This window comes from Apus apus, chromosome 17, assembly GCF_020740795.1.
Source record: "Apus apus isolate bApuApu2 chromosome 17, bApuApu2.pri.cur, whole genome shotgun sequence".
Lineage (NCBI taxonomy): Eukaryota > Metazoa > Chordata > Aves > Apodiformes > Apodidae > Apus > Apus apus.
In genome coordinates, this window is record NC_067298.1 from 12,317,360 (window position 1) to 12,341,768 (window position 24,409).

Here is a 24,409-nt window from a genome sequence, read left to right on the forward strand (position 1 = left end):
TGATGCTCTGCAGCCCATCGCATGCTGTTTGTCAGGGAGGGACCAGGGAAAATCACAGGGATTGATGCCAGGGTTTCACTGCGGTCTCTGGTCTGACACACGTCTCCCGGGCACTGGTGTTATAGGCAAACCTCACCAAGAGCCAGAATGAGTTCAAGATCCACTTGAAGGAGCTGGAGGACTCCCTGCTCGCCCGGCTGTCTGCTGCTGCAGGGAGCTTCCTGGAGGACACAGCGCTGGTGGAGAACCTGGAAACCACGAAGCGCACAGCCATAGAGATTGAGGAAAAAGTAAGGGAGCAGCCCCAGTGCTGTGGTGCCACCAGCAGCTGGAGAGCTCTCCTCAACCCCCTGGGCACCAGGCACTCAACAGGAGTTTGGATGCTGCTTTGGCACGGGGGTAGGATGCTGGATAACACCCACCTTCCTGTGCCTCAAGGTGAAAGAAGCAAAAGTCACTGAAGTTCAGATAAACATCGCCAGAGAAAACTACCGGCCAGCGGCAGAGCGAGCATCCCTGCTGTACTTCATCCTGAGTGACCTCAACAAGATCAACCCCATCTACCAGTTCTCTCTCAAGGTAGACATGAAACCAGGAAGGAATTGGTTGGTACATGCAGGACAGGGTCTGGGGGGTCTCAGCGAGTCAGTGTTCAGTGTTTATGCCGCTCACAGAAGAGCGGGGCACTGACCTGCCCGCCCGGCTCTTCCACAGGCGTTCAACGGGGTCTTTGAGAAAGCCATCCAGCAGACAGCCCCTGATGAGGACATCAAGCAAAGAGTGATCAACCTGACAGATGAGATCACCTACTCAGTCTACACATACACCGCACGGGGCCTCTTTGAGAGAGACAAACTCATTTTCCTGGCCCAGGTTGCCTTCCAGGTAATGTGTGCAAATGTTTGGGGCTTCTGTTGTGCAATACTGAATGTGAGTTTATGTTGGATCAGACAAGTATGTCTCTTACCTCTGTGCTTCTGCTGGGTGCTCAGTAGCTTCTCACCCAGCGTGGTGTGTGCCGGGGTGGTTGTGACGCTGCTCTCGGCTCGCCAGGTGCTGGTAATCAAGAAAGAAGTGAACCCCCTGGAGCTGGACTTCCTTCTGCGCTTCCCTGCCAAGGCCGGTGTCATGTCCCCTGTGGACTTCCTGCACCACCAGGGCTGGGGTGCCATCAAGGTTGGTCCATGGGGTCACCCACTGTGCTGAGGTGTGCCTGGCTCCTTGCCCGCAGGCTTGGGGGTGTCTGATGCCCCACGTGCAGCATCCCCATTCCACTGGGCATTCTTGGCAAACCAGGGATGCCTTTGGGACCCCCAATGTGATCGTCCCCTGGGAGGGGTGCAGGTCTGGGGGTCTCTGAGGGCAAGGAGAGCCAAGGAGTGATTCTGTCCTTCTCTGTGGGACCTGAAGACGCTCTCAGAAATGGATGAGTTCAAGAACTTGGACAGTGACATCGAGGGCTCAGCAAAGCGATGGAAAAAGTTTGTGGAGTCTGAGGTGCCAGAAAAGGAGGTGTTCCCCAAGGAGTGGAAGAACAAGACGACCCTGCAGAAGCTGTGCATGCTGCGGTGCATGCGGCCGGACAGGATGACCTATGCCATCAGGTGCCACAGCCACCTCCTGTCAAGAGCCCCACGGCGTCACCACACTGGCTGCGCCCAGTGACCATGTTTGTTCCCAACTCACATTATGGTTTTATTTTTCCATAGGAACTTTGTGGAAGAGAAGATGGGGAGCAAGTATGTGGAAGGAAGGAGCATTGATCTCTCCAAAGTGTATGAGGAGAGCAGCCCCTCCACACCCATGTTCTTCATTCTCTCCCCTGGTGTTGATCCGCTGAAAGACGTGGAGGCCCTGGGTGAGCCGCACCCCCCTCATCAGCCAGCACCAGCCCTCGAGGGAGGGCACAGCCCCATCTTCCTGGTACCAACAAAAAAGATGTCTTACACTGCAGTTTGTTCCCCTCTGCAGGCACAAAACTGAACTTCACCATCGAGAACGGGAAGATCCACAACGTGTCACTGGGACAGGGCCAGGAGGTCGTGGCAGAACAGGCCCTGGAGCTGGCAGCTGCAGAGGGACACTGGGTCATCCTGCAGGTGGGTGGGGGGCACCACAGGGTGCTCAACCCTGCTGGCAACCAGGCACACCAGAAAGGGCAGGGAGGGGGCACAGGGTCACTACTGAGGCCACAGTGCCCCTCAGTCCCTGCAGTGGGGGGGACATGGGACCAGCAGATGAGGGCTGGGGCCCAACAGCCCCTTACCCTCATGGCACTGCCAGAGGCAAGGCAGGAGGTGAAGGGCCATGCAGGATGGACAGACTCTCAGTGTGCACCACACACCACCAGCCTGTGCCAAAGGAACCAGAGAGGGGCCAGAGTAGGAGAGTGAAGGACACAAGCGTGGGAGGCCATCCAGAGAGGATGGAGGTCCTGCAATAGGGGGGCAAGGCTGTTCGTGGTGTACTCCATGATGCCAGTGACACTGCCCGGGTTGGTTGGGTGTTCTCCACCCAAGTGGTGCCATGTCGTGTGGCACATGCTCTCTTTGGAGCCATGGTAGGAATCTGGGGGGAATGGGTGATTCCTGAGGTTGTACTACAGGAGGGGTTCCCATTGCAGAACATCCACCTGGTGGCCCGGTGGCTGCGGACACTGGAGAAGATACTGGAGCAGCACAGCCTGGGCAGCCATGATGACTTCCGGGTGTTCATGAGTGCTGAGCCAGCCTCCAGCCCCGAGTCACACATCATCCCACAGGGACTGCTGGAAAATGCCATCAAAATCACCAATGAGCCACCAACGGGCATGCATGCCAACCTGCACAAAGCCCTCGACCTCTTCACCCAGGTACCCCCACCCCACCGCCAGGAGAGAACCCTCACTTCTTTCCCAGCAGCTGTTGAGGCTCTTTAGCTGAGGCATGGTGGTGGTCTGTCCTTCACTCACAGCCCTGCTCTCACTGTTTTCCCCCCGCAGGACACGCTGGAGATGTGCACCAAGGAAGTGGAGTTCAAGTGTGTCCTGTTCGCGCTCTGTTATTTCCACGCGGTGGTGGCTGAGCGGCGCAAGTTTGGCACTCAGGGCTGGAACAGACCCTACCCCTTCAACAATGGGGACCTGACCATATCGATTAGCGTCCTGTACAACTACCTGGAGGCCAACCCCAAGGTGAGGAGCACACCACAGCACAACACACACTGTGACAATCAGCCTCTTTGTAAAAATTTGTCAGGTTGCTGCACTTCTCCTGCTCCCCTCAGGAAAGGCAGTGTTGGCAGCAGCTCTTCACCTCCTCCCCAGGAGAATGGGGGGTTCCCAGTATGGATGGCTGTGTCCATACTAGGACGAGGTGAAATCTGTGGGTAAACACAAAAGACACCCAGGACAAGGTACCCTGTCTTGCTCCTCTTCACTCTGTCACCGAGTCCAGGGTCTGCCCCTTCCCTGGACGCTGGACAGGCTGATGCAGGGGATGTGGCTCCATGGCCCTGTCATCATGTGCAGCTTCCCCAGTGGCAGGAGAGCTCTGGGGAGCCACCCCAACGCCCCACAGTGACCCTCTCCTGGTAGGTCCCATGGGACGACCTCCGGTACCTCTTTGGTGAAATCATGTATGGGGGCCACATCACGGATGACTGGGACCGCCGGCTGTGTAGGACCTACCTGGCTGAATACATCCATGAGGAGATGCTGGAAGGGCAGGTGTACTTAGCTCCAGGGTTTTTGATCCCTCCCAGTTTGGATTACAAGGTAAGATTGATTAATCAGCAATTTGCTCTGGAAAACCACTGCTATGGATAAATGCACACTGGTCAGAGCTTTCTCATGCTAACCAAGGGGGAATGTAAGGGAAAAAAGTTTCAATCCCATGGAAACATGCAGGATCACTGCAAAAATAATTTCTGTGGCTGGGGTAGTAAGGGAAAAACTTTGGTAAGACCTGAATAAAAAAAAACCATCCTGGATAAGCAAGGGCAGCGAGCCATGAGGCACCAAAGTGGGACGCAGGGCCAGGCTCCTCTGCATGAATCTGCTGCCCTAACCCCAGTGCCCACCCCTGCCCAGGGTTACCACCAGTACATCGAGGAGAACCTGCCCCCTGAGAGCCCCTACCTGTACGGGCTGCACCCCAACGCTGAGATCGGCGTCCTGACCGACACTTCGGACAGGCTGTTCCGGACAGTTCTGGAGATGCAGCCCAAGGAATCGGACACTGCAGGAGGCTCAGGTGTTTCCCGAGAGGAAAAGGCAAGTGACATTTCTCCTGCTTTGCTGAAGCAATGACAGGTCAGAGCCCAGGGGCTGGCTGGGGGGGGAGGACGGGTACAACCCACACATGACAGGCAGGAGAACGTGCCCTGTAGTAATAAGTGATCTCTTATCTGTGGCAGACAGCAGGGAGATGTGATTCTAGCCCATGAAAAGACAAAGCAGAAAAAAATAATCCTACTAAGTTGTTAACCCACAGGATTTTTCCCAAGGTAAGAGCAGTTCTATGTCATGTTCTTCTCAGGTGCAATCAGTCCTAGATGAGATCATTGAGAAGCTGCCGGAGCCATTCAACATGGGGGAGATGATGGCCAGAGCAGCTGAGAAGACCCCCTACGTTGTAGTTGCCTTGCAAGAATGTGAAAGAATGAACATCTTGACCCAGGAAATCAGGCGCTCTCTGAAGGAACTGGACTTGGGACTGAAGGTAGGATCAGGCAGCTGCCTAAACCACCTCCCCTACCCAGTAATGTCCCCTCATTTTCAAAGGGCAGGTGCTGGTTTCAAGCCCTGTCTGCCCAACACCCAGTGTCACTTTCTTCAGGTAAAACTGCTGAGACTTTATTTTTCTAAAGGGAGAGCTAACGATTACATCAGACATGGAAGAGCTGGCAAATGCTCTCTTCTACGACAGCGTTCCGGAATGCTGGACACGTTATGCCTACCCCTCACTCCTTAGCTTAGGAGCCTGGTACGCAGACCTGCTCCTTCGGATCAGGGTGAGCATACTGCCCATGAAAGTGAAAGCTTAAGGAGCAAGTGGGTAGCACAGAAGAGCAGGAATCACCTCCATCAGTGTACAGTGGTTAACTAGTTTATTGTTCAATATTAATTTAAGCAGTTTGAAGAACCTGAAGTGGTCTGTTACCCCGAGAGTGAGAGCAGAAGTTTGAAAAGGGTTCACCATTAGATCACTCGTTCAAAAGAATATTAGCTAACCCCATCCTACCTTCATATGTCTCAGAAGAAAAAAAAAAAAAAAAAAAAAAAACCACCTATTTATAAGATGGCTTTGCTAAAAAAAAAACAACACACAAAAAACAGTGGTCATTACTGCAATCTAAATTAATAGTTTAAGTTCCATTGCTGCAGTGGAATCATCTCAGACTCCCTCCATCCTAGTCCCCCCTGATGTCCCCCCTCTGAAAGATGTCCTGGTGCCCGTGTTAAGCACAGTGGAGCATCAGCTCTTTTTCACACCACATCCCAAAGCAGATTCCACTGCTTCCCTCTGAAGTACTTTGCTGTTTTTACTTTCCAGGAACTGGAAGTCTGGGCAACAGACTTTGTACTGCCTGCGTCCGTGTGGCTGGCAGGGTTCTTCAACCCCCAGTCCTTCCTCACAGCTATCATGCAATCCATGGCCAGAAAAAACCAATGGCCGCTGGACAAGATGTGTCTTTCAGTGGAAGTGACCAGGAAAAACCGGGAGGAGGTAACAGCTCCACCCAGAGAGGGCTCCTTCGTGCATGGATTATTCATGGAAGGTAAGAGACTGCATCTTCTAAGAGCTGTTTCAGACACCAGAAAGCCCAGTTCAGCCTTGGCAATTCCCGCACACCGAGGGGGTGCTGGTGCTGGCCCATCCAGACCCTGCAGCTTCGGCCGCAGCTCCAGCCGCGGAGCTTCCCCCGCGCTGCGGGCAGGCGCCGTCGGGGGGCAGCACCCCGGGCAGGGAGCTCCCGGTGTCGGGAACTGCTGCCTGCCTGGGATGGGCCTGAGGACTGGGCTGGCTGAAGATACGTGGTTCCAGTGAAAAAATATATTACACTCTTATTTGATGTGAGAGTAAGACAAATCAGGAAACTCAGAACCTAAAATAATTACTGCTAAAAATGAGGGGATAAGATGGCAGCACCAAAGGGGACACAAGAGCACAGACCACACAGGGCAGTGATCTGTCCCCACCCTGGCCAAGCTCTCCCTTCAGTTGTGCGACTGCCAGGGAAACCTGGCTGAAGGGACATGGGGACAGTTTCTTCAGACACCCCGCACACAGTAAGGCAAAATGCACCCAGGAGTCACAGTGAGATGAGAACATGTTAGCCCTAATGACGACTGAGCCATGGCTGCCCCACCTCCACCCCCTGCTTGGCTGTGCTGCCGGAGCAACAGCTCCTTCCCGGGGGGAGCTCTGGGGAGAGCCCCCTGTGTCCTGACGCCCCCCCCGTTGCAGGCGCTCGCTGGGACATCCCCTCGGGTGCGCTGGCAGAGGCGCGGCTGAAGGAGCTGACGTCCATGATGCCAGTGATCCTCATCAGAGCCATCCCCATGGACCGCCTGGACACCAAGAATATATATGAATGTCCTGTCTATAAGACACGGATGCGAGGTCCCACCTACGTCTGGACCTTCAACCTGAAGACAAAAGAAAAAGCTGCGAAGTGGATCCTTGCTGCTGCTGCTCTGCTCTTGGAGATCTGAACCTTGACATGGGAAACCGCAAACGCTTTTACTGGCACAAAACCTCAGAGGTGTGTGACTTAGACTCAGTTTGATTGTACCAGAACTATTTCACCAAAGTATCAATAAAAACATTGCTGGAACTGCTGTCGTGTGGAGACTGCTCTTAAAAGTACGTGGAGTTTGTGATGACAGACTCTGGTTTTCAGTTGGTGGTTTCTGGTAAGTGCTGGTTGAGAGCCAGTCCACCCAAGGAAGGCAAACAAAACAATTCCATGCAACTCTCTAGGTTCCTTCCCTTCCCATAGCTCTGCCTCCCCACATCCATTGGTTTGATCACTCAGTGCCACCTGTGAGCAGAAATTCATCCAGCCTGTGCAGGAGATGCTCTTCCAGGGAAGCATGGATCTGTTTAGACTAGATGAAAGCAGGAAGGTGCAGTTGGCCCACACATCAACCTCTTCCACTCAGAGGAGGTACAGCTGCAAATAGACCAACCTCTGAGGTAGGTTTCCTTCAGCAACAGCAATAAGGGTGATTAGAGCTGCTCTGGCCACCACACGGAAGCCAATACCTGTCCCTTTAGCAGAAAATAATTTGCCCAAATCCCACCCTCTGAAATATCTGAACAATTAGTTCTAAAACACAGTGGCATAAAACCACTCTCACAGCTAGGGATAAGAAAAGCTACAGGGCAGGCAGCAGAGCTGCTCATTAGTTTATGAAGTAGTGGCATTGGGAGTTAATTACCATTAATTACACTTCAGCCTCTGCAAGTGGCAGAAACCCCCTCAGCTGGCAATACAAGATCATACAACAATATGTATCCCACCAATAAACTCACGGGGCCACCCAAGCCTGTGCTCTGACAAACACATTTTTATTTGGCTTCCCAACCAATTTCTTTGCAGGATACATGCTATGGTCTGAGCTTCCCACCCAGGAAATTCCAGAAAACACATTGGCACCAAAAGTCCCCTCATGGCCCCTCCACAATTCATAAAGACACTCGTAACATGGAGGAGCCAGGGCCACCTTCAGTGATGGAGGCTGTATTTCTGTAAATAGAATGGATGTGTGACCTCTCAGTGTCTGAGGTGCCAACTGCACCGACATGTGCACAGCACAGAAAAAAACAAGAGTGGATCCACGGGGCTCAGAAGGGCTCCAGTTACTGGGCAGTCCATGAGCCAGGCAGATCACGACCCTGTATGAAGCAGAAAAGCAAAACCAAGTGCCCTTGTTAACTAACATCTACAAGGTGAAAGCAAAGCACTGATCAGATCAAAAGAGGACAAAAGATTATAAATGTTCTAACAATATTTCTATTAGCTGGTCAAGATCAAATAAACACTGTTCCCTCTCCACAAAACTCTGAAAGGGACATTTCAGAAATGGAAGGTTTTTTCTATGCATGGGAAATACCCTTGTATGAGTTCTCTTTCACTGCCCCTTCCAGAAATTCTAGTAGATGAAACCCAACAGAGGCCTTGAGCAATGATTCCAGTCAGTGGCAGGAGCCCCAGCAGAAGAGAGATGCATGTTTTTCCCCACATGATCTGTGTTTTCATCAGCTATTTCTTCCATGTGATAAGGAGTACTGTAATTGACAGCTGCACTCAGAACAGTAAGAATTTCCCATACGAATGGCAGAAAACTCACCCAAAGCAGCAACTCTTCTCCTTTTAAAAGAAATTCTTGATCAGAGGAGTCACCAGCTTCACCCACAGCTTCACATAACGATTTGGCTGCTCAAATGTTGATGATGAGACTACACCCGAGCAGAGGTAAAGCTGCTCCTGCTCCTATACGGGGAAAGATACATCAACCCAGTAAATCCTAAGTGTTAAATTCTGTAATGGCCTTTAAGAAAAGTGAATTCTCAGATAAAACGGGCCATGGATCATGCCAAAAGGATGGATCATTTCTCCCACAAGCCTGAACCTAAGAGTCTCATTTCAAGCAGCACAACTCAGGGCACGACCTCCTGAGCAGAGAGTCTGCCCCTCACAGCCCTTGGGGCAACCATAAGAGGGCCAAGCAACCCGACCTGAGGAACAAGCCATTCACACTCTGCAAAGAGCAAAGGTAAAAAGTTTTGCCCTTTTGTGCCCCACAGCTGCAAGAGCACTAAGCTTCAGTTCCAGAAAAATCCCAAATCCCTGGCTGCAAATCCCAGAAAAGGAACCCTGACCACAGCCTCCAGAGACTGGCTTGTGCAGCTCTTACTAGACACAGTGCTCAGGCCCCTGTTTGCAAATGAATGTGCAGTCATGATTGCAACTAAATTACCAGAAACACTTGGGCTTCTCCAGCCTGTACACAACCCTGTTGAAGGAGGAAATGACCCATCATGATGATAACACATGCTCACATTGCACACAAAGCAGCTGTGTGAGCAAAGGTAGAAGTGGGTTTCTTATCAATGCCAGCTAGGTTTCTAGATTTTCAGACCATCTACTGTAAATCTGTTAATAATCCTTTTTTTTCATTAGCTAAGCTGCCACAAAAAACAGAAAATGCTCTGCACTGCTTAAATTCAGGGTGGAACAGGGAAGCAGGAAGGAAGCACTGGAAGGTAATACCAAAAAGATTTAAAAAAAACACAGAAGGAAGATGTTTGTGTGCCAAATCAGTCTAATTTTAGAAACCCAAAATGACCCAAGAGATACAGTCAGACTTGCTGTGAAGATCCTGCACCATAGTCCTCTTACACAGGGAGGTCACCTGATCACTGGACCAAGACCAATTATCTGAATTGAAGTCCAGCTCATTCAGGGGAGCACCCACAGACACCCAGAGCACTCAAATTTCTTCCCAAACCTCATCACACATTTTTAAATGGAACTGAATGTTACATGGGCAAAGTGATTCCATGGCATAGTACCAGGAATGTATTAAGTCTTCTAAACAAAGATCACAGAAGAGTACACAAACAGCCCATCTCAAAACCAGCTTCCAGCAAATGAGAATGGCTTTAAGCTCTTTAAATTAGATCATTACAGCGCTGTTTGAGAAAATTCCTTTGTCGTATTTTCATTGATTCTCCCCTTCCATTAAAAAACAAGTAGAGGCAAGATATGAATTGAAATATTCAAGCAGCTCTTCCAGTAATAGAATTGTTTTTGATTAGACGTACTCTGACTCATGCTTTGGAAGAGCCCTGATGCAATAGGGCAATTCCCATTGATCCTGACTGTGCCGCCTCCTTATGCCAGGACTTGGCTTGGCTGAAGACATTTCTGAGATCCCCAAGTCACACACAGAGGCTCCAAACCAATTTGCTTTGTATCAGAGGACTACTCGAGAAACTGCTTGGGAAAATTTTAGTTCCAGCAGAAGATGCAGAAGCAAGACAGCTGGAGAACTCGCCAGGATTTGGAGAAGCAGCAAAACTGCTGAGCAGTCCAAGCTGCCTGATTGGAAGAAAAAAAAATAGAAACCTGGGATACTAACACTAAACTACTGAAAAATGTTTGTGTCATATAATGCATCATTATTATTATTATTCAATATTATATTATGTCATATACCTTCATGGACCATCCAACCAGCCCAGAAATCCTCTTCTTGTACACACTACACTAAGATCCTGTGCCTCTGTTCACCCCCACAGCCCGTGGGCAGACTCCCAAAAGCCAACTGATTGGCACTTTTTTTCCTACACAGCATTTCCCAAATGCCTGAGAAGCAAAATCCTCCAGGAGTCCAAGATGAGCCATGCAGCAGGCCTGCCCTCACTGCCCTGGAGCACAGTGCAGCCTTAGCAGTGCCCAGACCTTGGGGACAGGGCTCCAGCTGTGCTGTGTGAGCATCCAGCAGAGCCAGCAGCCCCTCTGGGAACGCTGTGTCTCAGCATCCAGTGCCTGAGCACTCCCCACACCCTGGTTCACTGGGGACATGAGTTCTTTCTCGTCATGGCCTCCACTTCCCAGAAACCAGCACTTGCAGCAGGCATCTCATCAATAGTCACTTAACTGACAGCTCCTCGAGACTTCCTATGCTCAGAAGGTCTTGAGTTATTGTAGCTGTAGGTTTTATTGCACCTGCGTCACCAGCATTCCCTGTGACCAGGAGGCACAACAGCCACAGTCCCTCCCCATAACTTACCCGGTGGAGCTGCTGCTGCAGAGCTTTGTTTTCTGTCACTATTGCAACCTGAGCTTCCAGATCACGATGAACTGATCGATATCCAAAATTAGGAGAGCCAATGAGGGTCAAGCAGGGAAGATCACTCCCTGCCAGGTACAGCCAGAGGCCTGCAGGAAAAACAGGAGAAGAAAGAAAGTCTGGCAGACAAAGGAAATAACCAGGTAGCCTCAAACAATCGCCTCACTTATAAGAAATTAATTAAACATGTGAGATTACAGTAACTATACAAGATCACAACACAAACCAGCTTCCTTGCAGATGCTCTAGCACATCTGGTCCAGCTCCCCATGAATCTCAGGGTACCCTGCACAGCCTGCATCCTTAACTGGTGGCTATGGCACACTCAGTGCTGCCCAGAGACACATTCCTTGTGGTGGGAATACACAGCATGGAGCGTCCTGAATAATCCAGAATGAGTCACTGTCATTAAGTCAGAGGTCATTTTGCACTGTGACATGTCTCAGAAACACTAAAATAAGATAAACTGTTTTTCAGCAAAGGAAAAGCTGCTCTGGGCAGACAGGCCAGGCCTAGGCTGGTTACTTCCAGAGCTGGAAGTGGCGCAGTGTCCCAGTGACCAACGCCCACCCCGAGACCACACAGGATAGTGCCATGAAGAGGCATCTCCCTGCCCCAAAAGGTGAATTCACATGAAACACGACTCGTGAGAGAACTGTGAGTTATTACACCCACTCGCTTCCTGAGGAGCCACCCAAAGATGAAACAAAACCTGGCCAGGACGCAGGACTGGAAGCCCCTCTCTGCAGGCCACGGGCAGCTCTGCAGTGCAACAGCAGGAACAAGTCTGGTACAACCCAGGAGGTTTTTTCAAGCACCAGACGGAAACCCTACACTGTTCTCAAGCACAGCAGGGAAGAACAGCTAGGGATGCCACAGGAGAGCCAGGACTACTGCCAAGGAGAGGCTGTACAGCCATTCTCCGTGTATAAATGGATCCAAGATGTGTTTGCTCTCCACTTAGCAAGGCACAAGCACTTAGAGCAGTCGTGGGCAGGTTCCTGATAGATGGCTTATCCCTACTGCAAGTCACATAAAGACTACAACAAAGAAAGCATAGCAGAAAAACCACCTAGTCCTTAAAATAGCAGCAGGTTTCCTAACCCAGCCCCAGAGCAGTTCCAAGAATGCCTTGAGTAAGAAGCTGCCGATTCACCACTGGTTCCTGTAACCTCCTCCCCACCCCCACATCACACACATTCAGCAGCTTCCTTGCCACTCTCAGTCACAACTCCCGGCTGGGAACTAACTGGCACTGCCCAAAACCCAGCAGCACGACCAACCCCCCCCCGGGCTCACCCCCACCCACAGAGGGACAGGAGCATGGGCACTGGAGGCTTGGGGAGCTGTAAAATGCACCCCATGCAAGTGGCACAGGGGTTCAGCAAGTTCTGCTATGAACAGGACAGTGGCCAGAGACTGTGGCACAAGGGTCCCAACAGCAGGACAGAGCCCTGAGCCCTGCCAGGCAGCAGGAGCCCCTCCGAGCCTCTCCTTGCTCCTCCTCGTCCTTCCTCGCTCTTTCTAAGCAGTCACATGGCAGCCCTAAAGCCTTGACAGTCTCTAGCTTTATGGCCACCTGGCAGCATCTGCTCAAACAGTGACTCACCTTTCCAGAAAGGGGAAGCGCCGTTTCCCAGCCACCATTCAGGAGCAGCAATACAGGTTTATGTTGCAGCAAACAGCCACCTGCCCGGCACTCTGTCACCCCACACTTCCATGGAAGGGATCCTAATCCTAAAGGATGCACTTGTGTCACCCACACCACCCTGCCCAGAACTGCAGCAGCTGTGGGGCAGATGTGCACCACTGCCACCACTGCACTGGCACTGACCAAAGCTACAGGTAGTTGTGACCCTGGTCGGAACACACCTGCGGGAAGCTGTGCCTGGGGATACAGAACAGTTTAAGAGGAGCTGGAAGGGTTTACAAAACAACAGCCACCGTGTTTGGTGTAAATCAGCTACATCCTAGAGGAGACTAAAGGATGTCTTTTATCTGAGCCCAAAAAGGAAGTATAAACAGGCACAGTTTGCTGCTAGGGAGCTCACGTCCTCTTCCAGGAGCCGGACTCCATGTGCAACTGCCCTTCATCTGTCTCCAGGGTTTCCTCCTTTTCCCTCTTCTGCCCTGTCCTCTCCTTCACACACACTGCATGACTCCTGCAGAAGGAAACCAGGTGAATCAAACAGTGCCAAAGGGCAGAGCGTGCCAGAGAAGGGAGCTACAAGCTGATCCTTCCGGCACTCCAAAGAGGAAGCAGAAAGGAGGCAAACATCTCCAGCTGCTTCTCCTGCCAAGCCCGGGGGCTGCTAAACTCCCTGAGTCCCGTATCCCTCTCTCAAGGAGAACACCTCGCAGCAGACAGAGCCCAAAGCACTTCACGAGAAGGCACAGCTGGCCCAGAAAGGGAGTGCCACAGGCACTGTGGCAGCTTAGAAAAGCAGCCCACGACTTCTGAGCTCAACCCATGACAAACCACAAGATCCCACTCGGAGTCAGCAGTGCCCAGCAAGAGGAGGAACCTCTGAACCATGGATTGGTCAAGCACGTTCTTCCTGGAAGACAGGCCACACAGGACTTCCCAGGCAGGCAGGCACCTCCTCAGCCTGCCCTGGATTGCAAGAAGGATTTTACTGCTCCAGCCACCGACCTCCTGCATGAGGCACAAAGCTGGCTGGAAAGGTCTGTAGTTTCAACACCGGCAGCCTGGTAAGCCTCGTGTACTTTCTCTAGCCAAGGCAAGTCCCACTCAGCAGCTTTCTCTGCCTAGCCCCTCCCAACAGCCCTGAAGGAAGCAGCACATTCCCACAGCCATTAGCAGCTCCTTTCCTTACACAAACAGCAAGATAACAGGAACAGGCCGAGCCCTTGCATTCTTCCAGCTTCCAACCCCACAGTGCTGCCAGAAGAGGCCCGGTCTCTGGGGAAGATACTCCTTAATTAGTGACAGACTGGGACCCTTACAGTGTCCCGGGGGACCAGCAAGCCACCACGGGGCAGAGGACCAGAGGAACAGAAGGTGCTGTGGAACAGGGCAAAGATGGGCCATGCCCACCAGCACACACACCTCCACTTGGGAAGACCTTAAGAATGCAGATATTTTAAAAGTGTCACATGCATCAGATTTCCCAAAAGCAAAACCAAGTCCTCAATTAAATAGACTTCCTAAGCTATCTGCATTATTCAAATCTACTACTGAGCAATCAAATACTTGCTCCCGTGTGTAAAGTAGGAGCACATGAGAGTCAAGGACTCTACTTTCTGGAAGAAAAATTTAGAGACACAACCAGCAAAAGCCAGCCAGGGGAAAATATTCCTGCTTTGGTCAAGGTGGCACTGGGATTGTGAAAGTTGTACACAGTCTATCAAGCAAGAACGAATCTGTGGTCTTCTACAGAAAACAGTCATGGCAGTGTTAATTATTTTTGTTTGTTATTAACTACATTGGTTAGGCAATATTCATTTCTCAGCAACTTCCCCTCCAGCTGCTTCCAGCTCCCAGAAGCACTTGGCTGCACTGATTCACTGTCCTGCACTTCCCCGCGTGCCACAGGCAGAAGCTGGTACAAGTTCCTCAACACCTGGGTCATCTCCACAACTTCCAGTTGCCAAGAGAACACAGCATCCAGGACCACTGGGAAGTCACCACCAGTGAGCTCCTTTCTGTCCTGCTCAGATCCCACTCGAGGTCCCTGGCACTCATCACTCCCTCATTGCTGACAATGGCAAGAGGGACACGAAACCAAATCATGGCACAGAAACACATCCAGATGCTCCCTCTTCTCCCACACACAGAGCCTTGTTGTCACCACAGGGACAATTCTTGTACAACCCCTGGGACTACTTTCGAACCAGACAAGACGTGTCTGCCCCAAGTGATCCAAACCTTTCAGGTCTATGTAAGGGAGATGTCTGGACCTGGGATGAGTGCTCTGGAGGTTCAGCCCAGACTCAGTGCCCAGCCATCCCCTCACTAGCTATGCAATCCACACAACACACAAGTCCCAAACCCCTTGTGAACAAGCCCCCTGGGGAAATGGTCAGCTTACCTTTGGCATGGAAAGTCCACCCAGCCCTGCAGTATTCCTGCAGCTGGACCCTCTCCTGCTGGTGAAGGCAGCAGACCTCACTGTAGAACTGGTGTTCAATGTAAACATAGGCAGCAGGGATGGCACCTGCCACCCCTTTGGCACCAAAAAACCCGTTCACCTCCGGCGAGGCCAGGAGGATGCGGTACTCGGCCCTGGTGCCCAGAATGAGGTCCATGTAGGCTTGGGTCAGGTTGAAGTAGCCAGTGGTCAAGTATATCCGGGCACCCCGTTCAGCCTCTGTCAGCAGTGTCTCTGTGACCATCTCATCTATTTGGATCCCAAAAGGTTTCATTTGGATTAAGGGATAGATCCAGGTGTCAGGTTGTGGTTTCAGCTCCCCAGATGCTTGAGAGTCTTGCTGGGATAACAAGGAGCTGCCTTGCTGGCTGCTGTGGAAAGTCTTTGCGTGAAGCAGTTCTTGTCGTGTCCTGGCAGAGTTGATCACCTCCATGACTCTCTGGTTTGCTATCTCACAATAAGCCATCTTGTCTCCTGCAGGAAAACCACAAGAGATGGCATTTGAGACCTAAAGGTGCAGAGCTGCCATCACCTATTCTGTAGTGGGAAAAAGTTACCCCTGAACCCCGGCTGTCACTCCCCTCCTCTAGGTAATACCATTCAACCAGATCAGACAACTCCCTCCTACCTTGGTAGGGGTGCACCATCCCCTCCATCATCTGGACCGTATCATCCCGCTGCAACTGCAGAGACACATCTCCAATCGCATCTACCAGCTCCGTGAAGAAGTCTGCAATCTCAGGAGAGTCCTGCAGGAGAACGTACCGGTCCTGACGGTTGGTGAAGTACAAATCACTCAGGTTTGCACTAGAAGAGAAGAAGAAGAGTTGAGATCCAGAACAGAGTCTGGGCATATGACCCTGAATGCCCCAGCCTAGGCTACAGCTCTCACTCTGCACATAACTGGACTAAAGCACAAACTGGCCATTTCCTTTTGAATAGTGAGATATCTCCCTTTTTTCCTTTTGAGAAAGACTCTTCCACATGAGAATCCCCTATGGAACAGCTGTGGTGGTTCTTTCATCTCAGAAGAACATTGATATGATCACTAGGGAAAGGCCACATGCAAAGAACCACACCTGTAGCAGAAACATCCTGCCCCAAATGCCAGCCAGAGGAATCACAGAAGGGCCTGGAGAGGCAGGACTCACCCGCTGAGGATCACGTTATCATCAAAGAGGTAGACCTTGATGTGCTGCAGCCCAATGGTCTCATTGAAACGTTCCGGGATCAGGAGCCGGAGCAGCCCACGCAGGTTTGGGGTATGGAAGAGGGACACACGGACCTGCTCAGGAAATCGCTGCAGCAACGGGACCAGCATCGTTCGGGAATTCTTCCGACCTGGGAGACAAGGGAAGGGTCACCCCCAGGACGACCCCATGGGACAGACACACCACAGCTCCTTCTTCCTTCTGGAAGCTGCTGGCAGGATGAGCACCCCTCCCTCTGACACCATTCCACTTGTTTTCCTTTTTTGTTTTGTTTTAAGTCACTTTCACTTGCACTGTGTCAATATTGAAATTAACATCCAGAACAGGAAGTTCTTTGATGAATGGACCCTGGAAATGGCCACTGAGTAGGTCTGACACCTTTCAAGCTTCTTAGTCAAGACACACTGAGAACCAGTAACACATGCTGCAAAGAGCCATCACAAAAGTTCCTGGTTAAGTGTGCTGCTACTCCCAACAATTTCCACTTTCCTTTAAAAATGAAAATATAAAAGAGCATGACAAACAAGGACAAATGCACTGGCAAGTGAACACAGCAAGAAAGCACAAGGTGCAGAGCAGAGTTTGGCCCTTCTCGCTCCTACCACTTTTTTTCAGAAGAAAAGCTGCTCAGCTTGAAGATTTTCTGGGAATAAGTAGTGACTGGCATACAAGAGGGCAGCTTTTGAAAGGTGTGATTTAAGCAAGCAGGTCCAATCAGTCAAGACAGCCACTCTCTGAAAAAAACAGTTTATCCAGCCCAACTGTAAAATAAGCCTCTGGAGAAAACAAAGCATGATAATATCTACCCCGAGATCCCCTGGTGTAGTCAAGAAGAATGGAAACTCTGAGGCTGGGAGACCCTTCTGCTTGCAGTGATTTCTCCAGCGTCTCTTCTAAGCAATCCACCTGCAGAGAGATATTTCTCTGCTCATTATGGAAGCAAATAAAGCTTTACAGGGGAAGTGTTCAGCAGCCAGGGGACTGGCAGCCATGAAAGCCCCACACCCCAGCAGCGGTCTTTCCGAGCCATGCAAAACACTGCTGGTTTAGCCTTTGTATCTGTCAGCCCAGCATCCTCCTCTAACAGCCTAAAGCAACTCAGGAAAGGGCATTGATTTTGCCTGCTCACATTCTTCAGTCTCCTGAATAGCAATTAATTTTAGCAGAAAAAGTCCCAACAACATTCCCAAATTGCAGACTTGCATTATCAAGGAGAAACCTTGGTAGGAGTTCACTAATGAATCTGAAGAAAATTACTCCTTAACTCCAAGGCTGTTTGTCATATGCAAATTCAAATCCTGCGTACAAGCCCAGGCACAAAACCCTGTGCAGGACTCTGTCCACCTTTCCCCGCCTGTGGAATTTGCATTCTACCATAAGAAACTAGGCAAGGTCAGACTTCTCTCTAAAGGTCTTAGGGAATACTTCTGATTCAAGAGGGAAGGACAAGAAACAGAAAAGGTAATAAACATGAGGCAAAACTGACCTATCTAAAGGCAGAGAGCTAACACTGCATCTGCACACTGTGCTTGGAGCACAAAACAGCCCTGCCTGCCTACAGCTCTAATCATGGTTACAAAAAATGCCAGAAAAAAAAATTACCCATGATCCCACAGTTCTGCAAAACCCCTTTGAACATTCTGCCAGGAACTTCCAACAGTCTGAAAGACCCAGGCTCACTATGCCACGAAAAATGTCAGTAGTTCCATGGCTCTCTACCAGGCCCAAACCAGAAACTCCACATGCCTCCCCCAGCCCTGCCTCCCGCCCAGCACAGCCAGGAACCACGAGAGAAACCTCAGGGAGATGAGAAAACACTTATGAAGTGAATCCCTGTATGAAAGTTTTAAGGACATGATACTCTTGCACTTGCAGGAGGGGATGCTTTGGCAAGGGCCAGTATTTTCTCTCTGCATTCACTTTCTCTCCTTCCCTGCCCCTTTCCACACTCACCAGCTCCTGCTCGAGCAGCCCTGTCCCCAGGTACAGTGAAGCCATCACCACTCGTTGCTTGGCTGTTTTTATCTGCACCTGAGAGTAGCAAAAAATAAGTTCAGGTTGATTCCTGGTCTCAGTGATCTAGGAGCTAATGATTCCAACCGTGGAAGAGCAGAGGTTCCCCCCTAGAGAACCACGGCAGCCAACTCAGAGCGTCACTTCCCTTGACTTGCAGGAGGGAAGGCACAAGAACACGCTGGCAGAGAGGACGTGTGACACTCAGGTCTTGATAGCAGCCCCACTGCTGCACCCAAACATCAAGGAGGAATTCAGTGCTTTCTGGAAAATGAGGAGCACATTCCCTGCAGCTAAAACTAGACAACAGCAGTGGCACCACTGGGAGTGTGTCAATGTAGGGCTGATCCCAGGTTTCATTTTGCAACTGTTTTAATCCTCTATATCCCACACTGTGAACTGCACAGAACCCAGAGAACTGCACAGAACTCGGAGAGCTCTGAGCTCTCCTCCAACAACTCACCACAGCCACCAACAACCATGTGCCACAACAACTGGAACTTCTTCAAACGTGTGTCATGAAAAGACTCAAACGACTGAGTTGAACAAAGACTTGCTCCCCTCAGCCCTGCTCCTCACCCAGGGGATGCAGCATTATGGGATTCACACTGAACAGCTTCAGAGACCTTGGGGAGGGATGGAAGGAGCTGAGCTGGTTCCATATGGCCGGGAAGAGGCCACGGTGAGCTCCCTGCAGCCAGCAGCTGCTGAAACAGCAGCCAAAGATGACAGAGCCAAACTCTTCTTGGCAGTTACAGCTGAGCAGGAGCCACAAACAGCTTTGGAAGTTCAGGTCTGACACCACAGAACCCTGTAACCTGCTCAGATGGAACAGCACTGGGACTGCTCCACCAGAGGCAGAGCCTCCATCCTCAGCCCTTTCCAAGACCCAAGTGGACAAAGCCTGCCTGACCTGATCTAGTGTTGACAACAATCCTGATCCAAATAGAGAGCTGGACTAGCTGCCTGCAGAAGCTCCTGCTCACAACTTGTCTGTGATTCTCCACAACCACTGCAGTTCCCAGCCCCAAAAACCATTCCCACAACTTGAAACCCACAACTCACCTTCAAGAGTTCATAGAATTCAGCTGGGGATGAAAGAACCTTTACATGTGAGCTGGAGATCCCAAACTCTGGAACCAGATTCCTGATCCACTGGAACCTGTGTGCTCCTTCTGGACAAAGGGAACAAGGTGGGGCTGTGATCACAGGAACAGGAGGGGTGAGCAATGGGGCTAGAAGAAGCCATGATGATCTGTGAAAAGAAAGATGGAGAAATGCTGCATATTGGAGCCTTTGCTTCCCACAAAGAGCCTCCAAGCAGGTGAAGAGCTGCAACCAGGGCCAATACACTGTGAGGATCCACAATGGTCAGAATGCCTTTCCCTTTCCACAATCACAGCTGAATCATCAAAGCCCAATCTAGAAATAGAAAAACACAAGAAAAAAGAAATGGGAGAATAGATCTTAACATCATCAGCTCCTTCCCCTAACTGGCAGGGGAGATGGGGGGAAATGACTCTCTGATCAGAACGGGAACACAGGAGAGGACATGAGTGGAAGCTGGAGAAAGTGAGGATGTGAACTCTCCCAAACACTCACAGATCAGATGCCCGGTGGTGCCACCATGGTCCCAGCCACCCCAGTCATCTGTCACCTGTCAGTTGTCTCTATCACACACAGGTCAGATCTGCCATGGCCAACACTCACTGCCACATCCTGCTCAGTTCTCAGCTGGGCTAAAGAGTCATCATTTCCATTTCAGGTATAGACACCTGAAAAAAAAAAATCACACTACTCCAGAAGTTCCTTAGCAAAACAGAAAAATGTCACAACCCCTCAAGCTTATCCAAGAAAAGATCCACAACACGCAAAGCACCTGAGTGCACCTCCCAGAAGAACAAGGACAACAAAGCTCCAGAACAACCTACCAGGGATCACGTGTGTTTGACCAGGTACAAGTCAAGGACCAGAACTGAGGACCAGCAGGCAGCCCTCTGCAGGGATACCACTGGCATCCTGCACAAGCACCCAGGGAAGGTCAAGACTTGAAAGAAGCTGTGAGGGAAAGAGCAGGAAGCTCCTTCTTTAAAAAGAAACTTCAGAACAAATGTAATTCCTTTGAAGTCACTTCAGGAAGAAACCAGCTCACTGCCAGTCATGATTTTGCAGGGTGACAAGAAGCAAATGGCATCTTTGCTTCTCTGGAGGCTTCCTGCAAGCAAATTCATCAGGTCACACGATAACCCCTGGTGGGAGCTGGTCCACATGACAGAACCACATTTCAGCACAATCAGCAGCAGCAGCTCCCTTGAGACCCAGGAACAGACGAGCAAGAGACCGAACTATGTCCCCAGACCTGACAGAAAACATTCTGGTCTGCAAATCCTACTTGTGGAGTCAGGACAGAGTTGAGCTGGCTGGTCTCATCCCAGAGGAATGCCAGGTCCCTTGGGACAACAGGCAGCCACCATCCCGTGACCCACCGTGATGCATTCTGCCACCACCACACACCAAGAAGAAACTCAACTACAACTTTTACCAGAATCTGTTACAAGGAACTTTTAGATTTTACCACAATCCAAAGCCCAAATGACCACAGATTCCAGGAAGATGATCTCACTCATTTGGTTCATGATAAAACACTGGATCCTCACAAGGTTTCTGAACACCCTTACGCAGAAGCCAGTTTGCAGTTGTGCTTCCTGGAAAATCCACTGGTTTGTCACTGACTATTCATCACAACAGAAATCTGAGTCAATCTGTGCAAGAATTCCTAGGATGGCTGTTGTCAACACATCCTGGGGACCAAGTTCAGGCTTGACCACCCAGCAGTCACACAGGTCACCAACACAAGCTGGTACAAACTATGGAAATATTCCAGAGATGTTAAAAAAAAGACACACCAGAAATTATGTTTTTCAAACACATTCTAGTCAATCTTTATGGATCCTGAGCAGGAGCTTTGAGCATTTTTGCTCAACTCCCACCTCGAGGCACCAGGCACAGGGGGGGAGCAGAGACCCCCGCCCCAACAGCGGCAAGGACCGAGACACGTGCAGTCAGACTGGCATCCAAAACCACCTTTTTCTTATCAAACAACAAAATTCACAGCTTGCAGAGCTGTGACATGCCCATGACACAGTCAGGGCTGTAGCCCAGCCCTGCAGATTACAAACTGGGTTCTCTGGAATTATTCCAACCGAGATGACAGTGGTAAATTGTACTTATTTTATGATAACAAGAGGAGATAAATATTTTCATTATTGTTCCATCGGTCAGTCCTGGCCAACTGCACTTCCAGAAGTCAGTACAGCAGCCAAGAAACCAGTTTCCAGAAACATGATTTCAAGAAGCCATTTTCTGGGAAAGAACATGAAAACTGCAAGTTAAACTGGATCCTCGCTCCACGTGTCCAAACACGGGGCCTCTGGGCAGGCTGGGCCTTCCTGGGGCTGCTGGGGGGCAAAACCCACCAGCCTCACCTGCCCTCGGGTCTGAGCACTCAGGTCAAGCCTGTGCATGAATTGATATCCAATATTAACTAATTCTGTCCTCAGGAATGTTTACTGTCTACGCCACTCTGAGTATTGATTACAGGCTGGGAGAGTCGGGGTGTTGAGCCTGGAGAGGAGAAGGCTCCAGGGAGACCTTAGAGCACCTTCCAGGGCCTGAAGGGGCTCCAGGAAAGCTGGGGAGGGGCTTGGGACAAGGGCGGGGAGGGATGGGATGAGGGGCAATGGCTTTAAACTGAAAGAGGGGAGATAGAGATGAGATCTTGGGAAGAAATACTTCGCTGTGAGGGTGGTGAGACCCTGGCCCAGGTTGCCCAGGGAAGCTGTGGCTGCCCCATCCCTGGCAGTGTTGAAGGGCAGGTTGGATGGGGCTTGGAGCAGCCTGGGCTGGTGGGAGGTGTCCCTGCCCATGCAGGGGGGTTGGACAAGATGAGCGTTAAGGTCCCTGCCAACCCAAACCAGCCTAGAGTTCTGTGACTCTACAGTATTTGATCTTTTAATCCAATACTGACATCTTAGAACTTTAGTGCTGAGAACCTGACCCTTCTCTAATCATCCAATAAAACAGTATTTAGCTGCTGCCAACAGTAATGACAGCACAGCACCATCCACCAAGGAGGCAGCTTCTACCTGCTGGTGACTGAAAACACCTCAGGCAACAACCCCAGCACAACACGATCCCTTTAGCTGCACATACAACCCCCAGAAACCTTGTCACATTATGAAGAAATCACAAAAATTCCATTCTTTGACAAACCAGCTTTCAGAGAAACAGAAAATGGGGCGGGGGGGGGAAAGCCCTTCCCCTGTGCTCCACATCATTGAGTTAACAGGAAAGAGAAAACAGAACTAAAAGGAACCATCTCACATCTTTTCTGTATAAAATATTGACCCTAAATATAACCGAGGGATTTTCTGTGTGTGTTCTATTTTTAAGAATTGTGGTTTTGGTACAGAAAACTCATGATGGAGCCGAAACACTCTTATTCACTGCAAAACCTCATCTGCAGGAGGAGAGGTGAAGTGAAACCACAGGACATGGTGCTGTCCTCCCACCCACACAGGGGGATCCACACACAGCTCAGCTCTTTCCAGGGCTCAGTCCAGTCATTTATCTACACTAAAAAACATGGATGAAACTCAAAATAATAATATAATAATTTCCTAGGCTTAGCCTCTGCACAGAGCAGAGCTAACACAGGTCTCGGAGATGACAGCACATCCACTGTCCAGGGGGCAAGGAGAGCAAAGACATGTCGTGACAGAAGAGCTGCCAACCTTACAGAAATAACTTTAACTCATCCAGAAGATGGATTGCATCAGACACCACACCAGCCAACACCATGCACAGAATCTTTCCAGCACTCCCTTCCCAAGAACAGTACAAAGTGACACACAAAGACCCGGGGGGAAAAGACCTTTTTTCACACTCCTTCAAAGCATTTTGTTTGATCTCTTCTGAACCCTGGATGTGGCTCTACAGAAAGACAATCATCTGCTTTTTTAATGTTCCGGTTTCAGCATGAACTGCACTCCTCATCGCTGTGCAGCTGCCCGAGGGACTGTCAGGAAGAGGAAGGAAGCCCACCTCTTCCCACAGCCCCCCTCAGAGCCATTCAAAATGAGGGTGAAAACCTCCTCTGAAGGTGGTTTGATAATTCTCCAGCTCCAGTGCAAAGTCACTGTTCCCCCCTCACCTCTCTCGTGCCAGACGCAGCCCAGCACAGGCAGGACTGAGACCTGTTCTCATCCCTGACAGGGAGCGGGAGGATCCCACCCTCCATGGGCAGCCCCCGGCCGGGGCAGCGCCCAGCACCCGCACTCCGGCCAGCCCCGCTCGGGAAACCTCCAGCGACTGTGACAGCCCAGGGGGAAGCTTTGTAACGGGTGTGGTGGGGCAAAGGGAGCAAGAACCGCCGGGAGCAGGAGAAGCGGCGAGCGAGAGGGCAGCGCTCCACGGCCGGGCCTTCCCGGATAACGCAAGGCCCACGGGAGGCGGCCCGGCCGCAAGCACCGAGCGGGGCCCGGCTCCTTACCTGCGTGCGCGGCGGTCGCGGCCGCGGGACAGGCGGTCGGAGAGCCGGCCGAGCAGCGCAGCCAGCCCGAGGCGGCCCCGCGGCAGCCAGGCCGAGAGCCGCCGCCACAGCGCCGCGCCCCCCGCCGCCGCCATCGGCCCCGTGCGCTTCCGCTTCCGGCCGCTGCCATGGCGACGCGCCCGCGAGCCGCTTCCGGCTCCGGGAGCTGAGTCCCGCCCCCGGGAGGCCCGGCCCCGGTGTCTGCAGGGCCTGGTGGCGGCTCCGCCCGCCCCGCGACTGGCGGGGGAGGAGCAGGGGGTCCGGGAAGGGCTCGGGGGGAGCTGCCCCGGCCCACGCACGCACGGACGCCTTCCCGCGAGCCTCCCGGCACACTCGGGAAGCTGTGGCCCCAGCCCCGGGAACTTGGTCCCGTCCTCGCGGTTTCAGGCCCCCCCATGAAGGACCCCGCTCCCTCCCGTGGCGGAACCGGCGCTCGCCGCCTCCCACCCATCGCCCGGGGACGGTCCGTGGCCGGGTCGGGGAGCGCCTGTACCCGCCGTGTCCCCGTGGCGTCCCGCACCGGGCAGGGCGAGGCGGACCCTCGGGTCCGGTTCCCGCCGCCCAGCCGGGGCTGCGGGGAGCCCGGAGGCACCGCGCGGTTACCCCCCCGCGCCCCAGCCCCCGGCAGAGCCCCAGC

At 51.6% G+C, this 24,409-nt stretch overlaps 2 protein-coding genes across 7 annotated transcripts in view; one reads left to right on the plus strand and one right to left on the minus strand.

The window, feature by feature from the left end:
• Positions 1-6,697, plus strand: part of DNAH17 (dynein axonemal heavy chain 17) — a 32,504-nt gene extending 25,807 nt beyond the window's left edge. The window contains exons 66-80 of the mRNA XM_051634712.1: positions 126-290; positions 439-579; positions 715-885; positions 1,054-1,176; positions 1,411-1,604; positions 1,710-1,858; positions 1,972-2,099; positions 2,624-2,851; positions 2,981-3,172; positions 3,575-3,754; positions 4,070-4,252; positions 4,518-4,700; positions 4,849-4,992; positions 5,535-5,760; positions 6,450-6,697. Coding sequence (XP_051490672.1) covers positions 126-290; positions 439-579; positions 715-885; positions 1,054-1,176; positions 1,411-1,604; positions 1,710-1,858; positions 1,972-2,099; positions 2,624-2,851; positions 2,981-3,172; positions 3,575-3,754; positions 4,070-4,252; positions 4,518-4,700; positions 4,849-4,992; positions 5,535-5,760; positions 6,450-6,697 — 2,655 coding nt within the window. The remainder of the gene's footprint in view (positions 1-125; positions 291-438; positions 580-714; positions 886-1,053; positions 1,177-1,410; positions 1,605-1,709; positions 1,859-1,971; positions 2,100-2,623; positions 2,852-2,980; positions 3,173-3,574; positions 3,755-4,069; positions 4,253-4,517; positions 4,701-4,848; positions 4,993-5,534; positions 5,761-6,449) is intronic.
• PGS1 (phosphatidylglycerophosphate synthase 1) lies at positions 5,072-23,893 on the minus strand. Of its 6 annotated transcripts, none has more exons than XM_051634719.1 (10): positions 23,734-23,893; positions 19,248-19,437; positions 18,123-18,200; positions 16,976-17,075; positions 16,110-16,299; positions 15,587-15,765; positions 14,899-15,432; positions 10,787-10,935; positions 8,339-8,481; positions 5,072-6,631 (listed from the first exon to the last, which is right to left on the minus strand). In XM_051634719.1, exons 1-9 carry the CDS (start codon positions 23,865-23,867, stop codon positions 8,362-8,364), a joined length of 1,674 nt encoding a protein of 557 aa, XP_051490679.1. In that variant the 5' UTR covers positions 23,868-23,893; the 3' UTR covers positions 5,072-6,631; positions 8,339-8,361. The 6 variants fall into 6 exon arrangements, with proteins under 6 accessions (XP_051490679.1, XP_051490673.1, XP_051490675.1 ...); XM_051634713.1 differs by having other exon boundaries at positions 5,072-6,553; positions 23,734-23,880; XM_051634715.1 differs by lacking the exon at positions 5,072-6,631 and adding an exon at positions 6,667-7,084 and having other exon boundaries at positions 23,734-23,880.
• Between the last annotated feature and the right edge of the window lie 516 nt (positions 23,894-24,409).

What these genes read in the sequence shown, in the direction of transcription:
- PGS1 (XM_051634719.1), bottom strand. Translation starts at nt 23,867, where the DNA reads ATGGCGGCGGCGGGGGGCGCGGCGCTGTGGCGGCGGCTCTCGGCCTGG. An exon ending in CTACACCAGGGGATCTCGGG is followed by an intron (nt 16,300 to 16,975) that starts GTAGATATTATC and finishes CTTGTCTCCCAG; the next exon opens with GTCGGAAGAATTCCCGAACG. An exon ending in GTGGACTTTCCATGCCAAAG is followed by an intron (nt 10,936 to 14,898) that starts GTAAGCTGACCA and finishes TTTTTCCTGCAG; the next exon opens with GCCTCTGGCTGTACCTGGCA.